The sequence below is a fragment of the Chondrus crispus genome, genomic scaffold, assembly GCF_000350225.1.
Source record: "Chondrus crispus Stackhouse genomic scaffold, scaffold_185, whole genome shotgun sequence".
Lineage (NCBI taxonomy): Eukaryota > Rhodophyta > Florideophyceae > Gigartinales > Gigartinaceae > Chondrus > Chondrus crispus.
The window spans coordinates 170,760-177,747 of record NW_005179064.1 but is presented as its reverse complement, the minus strand read 5'-3'; the positions used below and the strand labels follow the sequence as shown (position 1 = coordinate 177,747).

The 6,988-nt window shown below is 56.5% G+C and overlaps 5 protein-coding genes; 3 read left to right on the top strand and 2 right to left on the bottom strand.

Annotated features, from left to right (window-relative positions):
- The first annotated feature begins 232 nt into the window (after window positions 1-232).
- Window positions 233-1,525, top strand: CHC_T00003341001 (hypothetical protein). XM_005714777.1 is given in 2 exon segments: window positions 233-1,330; window positions 1,331-1,525. The coding sequence occupies 1 exon segment, from the start codon at window positions 233-235 to the stop codon at window positions 1,328-1,330; it is 1,098 nt and encodes a 365-aa protein (XP_005714834.1). The 3' UTR covers window positions 1,331-1,525.
- A 355-nt stretch (window positions 1,526-1,880) lies between these two features.
- Window positions 1,881-3,035, bottom strand: CHC_T00003340001 (hypothetical protein). The gene has a single exon (XM_005714776.1). It carries the CDS (start codon window positions 3,033-3,035, stop codon window positions 1,881-1,883), a length of 1,155 nt encoding a protein of 384 aa, XP_005714833.1.
- A 563-nt stretch (window positions 3,036-3,598) lies between these two features.
- CHC_T00003339001 (hypothetical protein) lies at window positions 3,599-4,119 on the top strand. The gene is made up of 2 exons (XM_005714775.1): window positions 3,599-3,763; window positions 3,829-4,119. Exons 1-2 carry the CDS (start codon window positions 3,599-3,601, stop codon window positions 4,117-4,119), a joined length of 456 nt encoding a protein of 151 aa, XP_005714832.1.
- Window positions 4,120-4,202: 83 nt separating this feature from the next.
- Window positions 4,203-4,757, top strand: CHC_T00003338001 (hypothetical protein). Its single transcript, XM_005714774.1, has one exon. The coding sequence runs from the start codon at window positions 4,203-4,205 to the stop codon at window positions 4,755-4,757; it is 555 nt and encodes a 184-aa protein (XP_005714831.1).
- Window positions 4,758-6,171: 1,414 nt separating this feature from the next.
- The window catches only part of CHC_T00003337001 (hypothetical protein), a 2,232-nt gene continuing 1,415 nt past the window's right edge, over window positions 6,172-6,988 (bottom strand). Inside the window, exon 1 of the mRNA XM_005714773.1 lies at window positions 6,172-6,988. This exon is cut by the window's right edge and continues 1,415 nt beyond it. Coding sequence (XP_005714830.1) covers window positions 6,172-6,988 — 817 coding nt within the window.

The following is a 6,988-nucleotide window of genomic DNA, read 5'->3' as shown; positions in this document are numbered from 1 at the left end:
CGCGCAGCACCCGGCCAGCCGCACTCTGGACCTAGGCAAGCTCGGCCGCGACGAGGACCTCGGCATCCATGAGGGCGCCCCGGCCCAGCTGCGCGTGGGCGGCTTCACCGCCTTCTTCAAGAACCTCTTCTTCAGGGGGGAGGACACCCGCACCAGGCCACAGCCCCGCCCGGGCATCGGCGATGGCTCCCGCTACACCAACCCGCTCGCGGGCCCCGGCGCTTCCGGCGGCATGGGCATGGCGAGCTCCGGTCGCCTCGGGAGACACGCCGCTGCTAGCTCGCTCGGCAGCTTGCAGAGCTATGCTACTAGCACCATTAGGGCTACTAGTGGGCCTATTCCCAGCTGTCTGGCCCAGGGGAGTACGAGTGAAGTGGGCATGAAGAAGAGGGTCTTTGTGCAGAAGGATATGGTTGACGAGCCCGTCTTTTCAAAGGAGATGAGGGATCGCACCCTGTTGAGTAAGAGGCCGGATAGGTTTGCTTATCCCAATTTTGCCCTTGCCGAGTTTGGAGGGAGAGATACGTGGGCGAGTGATGTCTTCGTCTTGCCGCATAACGCTATTCGTTGGGAGATCATGGACTTGTATACCATCATTTCCTCCATTCAGAGGCGTTGGTCAGCCTTGACCATGGTCGATGTGTGGGAGCTCAGTGAGTACTGGGAAGTATTTGAGGTCTTTGTGGCCCAGTACTTTGAAATTGAGGACCAGATCGTCTTTCCGTTCCTACTTGATCTGGCCAGCGATTCCACTGAACTCAACCGCTACCATAAGGTCGTCAAGTACAACAGAGATCGCCTCGAGGCAATGCTTTTGGACGTCGGTGGTACCTTGGAGTTATTCAACTCAGCTCCAGCCGGCGAGGTCTTACCCAAGGTCTACAGTCAGCTGGCCGAGTATCTCCCAAAGCTCCTGGACTACATGGAGCAGCAGGAAGATGTCCTTCCTCGCGTCTTTGAAGAATATGGCCAGCCGGAAGATAGGGCCCTTATTAATCGCGCCAGCGCCAATTTCATCGTCCGCGCTGCCAACGGCAGGGACGGCATCGCCATCCTCACCAGGTGGATTGAGGACTCTATGATTTTGCAAATGTGGAAGAACGAGAATTTGAGCTCACGGGCCCAATCGTCTCACAAGCGATGGATCGCAAACCTCGAGTCCAATCATGTAGATATTGCTCGCCGCTTTCAGCGACGGATGAGAAGCTTGCCCAAGTCTGACAACTTAGAAGGAGAAGCCCCTCGGAAGGCAGACCGTGTCGAGATTAACCGTCGCTCGTCCAAGCCCAATCTCAAGGGCATATCGAGGCGTGCCTTGCCGACTCGCTAGAGTAGTATTACGTTGGATCCAATCTGAGCATATAAGCATAGTTTTTGAATCGGGGGGCATTTTGCCGTAACCCACCTTCGCGTTGAACGCAGGGAACGAAGACGCAATCTTTCTTAACTTGTCTCGCAGTAGGGGTAGAGGAGAATAAAGTTGTACGAATATCAGTCTTTACACATGGATGACGTCAGACCATCACATCCGATTCGCTTCGCATCCCGTTGCTCGACGAGTAGGAAGCCGGAGGGGTCTTCGCATACAGCTGCCCATGCAAACAGAAAGAGTTGACTGACGCAACCAAACCCTCATACTGACACCCTTGGACAGAGACTGAGTCCCTCTGCAGTTCTTGTCGCGTTCGCATTCTTAAGTCACAAGTAGGAAGAAAGAAAGTACTGTACAGCGTTGCCGCTCCACAGTCAAACGCAAGCCTGCCCTGGCATGCCGTCGCCCAGTTGCATCGAGATGAAGCTCCTTATTCCAACGGCAGAGGTCTGCAGGAGGGGACGGCTTCGCAGGTGTTCCGATCAAACTGGTAAATATCACCAATTGATCATTCGACATCATCAACATCCAATCCTGATTCATAGGATCCTCTCTCCCATGTCGACGCTCCAACGACAATTACAAGACACTTAACCATCGACCACAAGACTTCGGCTGATGCGCCGTCTCCTCCCCCTAGAACCTCACAAAGCCCCCTGATAACGTCCAGCAGCGAGCCATTCCCGTTAGTCCTTACCGCATCCAAAGCGAGCTCGACAAACCTGTACTCCAGGACGACCCATACCCATGGTAAATGGGCTCCTACGGCGGCCAGCGGCCTTAGCAAGTCCCTCCAGAACTTCACCCCGCCCACACTCCTCGCAGTGCGCATGGCGAGCATCATGAAAACTACACTAGCTACTCTGCCGCTCACGCCCTCCATTTCCATGCCGAAAAACATGGCGCAAGCCGCCGTGACGCCCGCGACCGACGTGGTGGCGTCGAGCCAGTCATCGTCGTGCAAATAGGCGCTTTCGTTAATTGCGCCAATCAAGGCCATGACAGCTGCCGCAAGCGCGCGCTGTACGCCGAGCGCATCGAAAGGCAAGCCCGAGGGGACGAGCAAGAAGTTGTATAGGGCTCTGCGCAGATTGAACAGGGCGGCGGGGCGGGAGACCGACAGCCGCAACGGCAGGAGGTCACGGAAGAAGGAGACGAGGTAGTCGGCGACGGGGTTGGCGGGGAAGAAACGATGGGGCTGCGCGTGCGGGAAGGGCGGCGGGAATTCAAGGACGGTGGTGAACAGGGCAAGAAGGGCTAGAAAAGCGGCGAGGGCGGTGGCATGGGCTGGCTGTATGCGATGAGGTGATGATGCTCCGGGGAAAAGGGCAACGCGACGGCGTGGCGCGCCGGGAAGAAAGACGACGAGCGGAAGGACGGCGACGACGGCGAGTTGGAGAAGGCCAGAGGTGCGGCGCGGGTCGAAGTGTAGCGGCGGGAGGCGGGAGGAAAGTGCTAGGTCAGGGGCGGCGGTTGCCAGGGTGTGGCCGTCGAGAAAGAGGGAAAGTAGGAGGATACGGAGAAGGACGGAGGCGGTGGGAAAGGCATGCAGGACGGACGCGCCCAAAAGGAAAGGGAGGAGAGGAGGGTGGGCAAAGGTGAGGGGGAGGAGGAGACAATGGGGAAAGGTGGGGGTGGTAAGAGGGGGGAAGAGCGAGGGCATGGTTCAGTTAGAGGTGGGAGGTCATGCTGCAGGTTGAAGGAGCGGATGGGATGGCGGACGGAGGAGACGGGAGAGGTGATGGGGCCCGGATTTAACGGATGTGATGGGGATGATCCGATGGCGGATCAGGGCCGTTCCTAACGACGAGCACGGTGTGCTAGCACGCAAGCACCCTGACATTTGGCATGAATGGATTGGTTGAACGGGAGTAAAGCATTTCCAATATTTTTTCAACCAATACATTCATGCCAAGTTTCAGGGTGCCTGCGTGCTAGCACACTGTGCTCGTCGTTAGGAACGGCCCTCAGCACGAAGTACCGGATGTGGAAAGGGCACAGCAAGAGTCGTTCCAGGCGGAAATATCTCGTGTAGCCTTTCGCAGAGTGCCAAGCGGCGTAATTTAATTGGCTGTAAGATGCCCCCTCGATGCAAATCTCCACCTGCAAATTTGGCCCGTTTGAAAACGCTCTCGCCTTTGCGAGGGGGAATTCACTTACTGCGTCACCTTCGCGACACAGCAGCCCCCAGATATCCACGACACCTCCCCCTCCCCCTTACCCAATATGTGCCTTTCCAATTGCCACGCCTTCCTCCCCCCCTCTCTCCTCGTTCTTCCCGTCTTTCGGCCCCGTCATGTCCCTCCCTCTATGTCAACTCCCTCGCGACCGGCCCACCGCACCGTCAACGACCGCGCGAAAGACTTCCTCACCCAACGCGCCGTCCAGCAGGTAAATAACCCCGTCTTCTCTCTCCCCGTGCGGCACCCTTGTACCCACGCTTACCTCTTCCATAGACCATGTTCTGCTCGCGCGTCCTGCGTGACGAAACCACCTTGCATTGGCTCGAGGACTTCCTTGACCACCACGGATTGGACGACCTCCACCATTGCGACGCCCTTCGCCTCCCAAGCACAGAGTATCTCACCCGCCTTCTAAAGGAGCCGCCAATCGAGCTCCTCATTCGCAAGCCCATCCAGGGGCGCACCACGAATAAGAACCCCTACATAAAGCGACGCTATTATGAGTATAATGTCGACATTGTGCCGCGGAAGATCGGACGCCGCGTGTTGGTACGTCGCAGCTAGCCACAGGGCGCCCCATTTCGATGACTATTCGGCGGCGCAAATTCCCTAACGACGAATCTTTGTTTTGCTTTGCGTTTGCTTGAATGCGACAGGAAGCCAGAAAACAAATCGCGGAAGAGCTCACAGCAGACATCCCCTGCATCTCCGCCGAAAACACTCGTCTGTTAGAGCTCTACCGCGCCCGCGTCTTGCTTGACAAGCCAATCCGGCTCACGGTTGACATGCTAACTCTTCCCCCGAACGGCGACCGTCGTGGCTCCCCCTTTCGCACCGCCAACTTCGACCTTGTCAAAAACTACACCATTTATCTCGGCCTACATTCCGCAATTCGCGAGCTCAACGTGCGCACGGCGAGCGAGGACGCTCGGTGGCTTGAGACATTTTTGGCGGAGAACGGCCGGCAGTTGATCCGCCCGTATGGGGGGGAGCTTGGGGCCGCAGACGAGATTGTTGAAAAATTGTTCTCTGCGAGTCCAGCTGTGAGAGAGGGGAGGGGAGGAATTTTTGATCCGCAGAGATTGGCGGAGATGGTGCTGGAATTAAGAGCCGATTGTGCGGAGGAATGGCTCAAAGCTGTTCAGGGGGCTGATCAGGACCAGTTGGATCTTGAGAGGCGACTGTTGGAAGAAGAACTTTAGAGTCTGGGCTTCACTTGTTGTGACGGAAAAGTGGTGTCCGTGGCTAAATAGGGCGTGGGGTTCATGTCTGATATGATCTTAGGGCTTGTGCTGACATGCTAACCTAATGGGTCATGTGTATGGCTCTTCCCCTCTTCGGAGAAGAGGTTGACCATCTAAGATCAAACAGTCATCTGAAGTTTTCAAAATGAGGCTGGCATCCGTAGACGGAAGCCATTCATTCGCACACACAAGTTAATATATATTTTTGCACAATATAGTGTACGGTGTAGCCCTGTTGTCGATCCTAATCACTTCTTCAATGGCAACCGAGAAAGAAACCCCCTAGCCTTGTTCGTTAAGCTTGATTCGGAGGCTGCTCTTGCGGACTTACCACAAATCCAATCCTTTTGCTCTGACAGAGCTGTGTATATTGCGCCCTTTTTCACCTCCACAATCAGAAAACTTGCCAGTAGTGAAGTATATCTAATGTACGGCTCCGAGGAAACACGGTTACACTTATGCAAGGCGGATTCTGAATGAACGTTTGAAAAGTGTTTTTAGTCAACTGTGAGGTACATTCCTTAGTTATTGAAAGCCTCGGCAGTTGGAAGCTTCTAAAATAAAGTCTGAGCCACAGCCCACTGTGCCATTGTTTATATCTTGTACTGCTTCCAAGTTTAGTAAAGGGTACGGCAGCATCTCTACATACTCCTATTGATTGCAATAAGAGTATGTAGAGATGTCAAGAATTCCTAATGAACGGCAACAAGAGCTGTAGGGAGAATCTCATTATCTTCGATAGCAATGGTTTTCCCAGTTCATACAAGCACTGCAAAAGGATACACCGATGGGTGATATGAGTTTGACAGAAAGAGGCTGACAAGATTCGCCGCGGCCCGGTAATATGAACACCTGTCGGGGGCTCCGGGCAGCATTTAGAAAGACGTCGATGTAGAGAGAGAACTCATACTTGTTGCCAGACCAGGGGCCACTTTGCGCGTTTTATCACTTCTGGCAGCATCAACGAGCAGTGAATGATGATCAGACAGATGCTTGTGCGAAGCACGTTTGCACAAAAAACTCGAGCTGGAAAAATGAGAAACTTTTCAATCCTTTTCACACGCTGAGCATCAAGATTATGGCCCTGATCTGGGATGCGTGGATGATCTCCCTGCGTAGGACACAAGGCAGCGCAAACTAGTAGAGACAAAGCAATACGCAAGAATGAGCGCGGAGTTGGAAAAGCAGCAAAGACGGTTCTCGTTGTCTGGCAAGGTAGCCGTAGTGACCGGAGGTCACCGCGGCATCGGGCGCGACATCTCGCTAGGCATAGGGCGAGCGGGCGGGGATGTAATCGTAATCGACCGCAAAGGGTGCGGCGACAGCGACGTGCCCTCGGAGCTACGTTCGCTCGGGCGGCGGTACTGGAGCTTCACGGCGGACTTGGGTGACGAGAGTTCGCTGCGCGCGGCTGCGGCGTCTGCCAAAGCGGCGGCCGGGCAAGTAGACATCCTCGTAAACAACGCCGGGATCGGGCACGTGGTGGGCCTAGCCGAGGAGAGTGCCGGCAAGTGGGACGAGATAATGAGGGTGAATCTGCGGGCGCCGTTTCTGCTGTCGCAGATGTTTGCGATGGGGGAGAACGGGATGCTGGAGCGCGGAGCGGGGGCGATCGTGAACATCTCGTCGGTGGCGGGCAGCAGAGCGCTGGAGGGGCACGCGGCGTACGCTGCGTCCAAGGCGGGGCTGGATATGCTGACCAAGGTGATGACGGTGGAGTGGGGCGGAAGGGGGGTGCGGGCGAACGCGGTGGCGCCGACGGTGGTGCTGACGGAGATGGGGCGCGGGGCGTGGAGCGGGGCTCGCGGGGAGGCGATGAAGGCGCGGATCCCGGGCGGGAGGTTTGCGGAGGGGTGGGAGGTGGCGGACGCGGTGGTGTTCCTGGCGTCGTCGGCGGCGGCGATGGTGAACGGGGAGACGGTGGGCGTGGACGGGGGGGTGCGGGTGAGGTAGCGGGGGGTGTTTTAATGTGAGTTAGAAGCCGCGGGCCTTGCGGGCGAAGACGACGCGGAGGTTCTGGAGCAGGTGGGACTTTTGGTGGCGGCGGATGGAGGTCTGGCGGGCTTGGCGGCGGGCTTGGCACGGCTTGATGTTTGCTTTGTAGCGCAGTGCTAGCTTGGCGTGGCCGTCGGTCTGGGCGTGGCGGTTGAGCTGGCGCACGGCTTCGTTGATGTTGCCCTTGACGACGC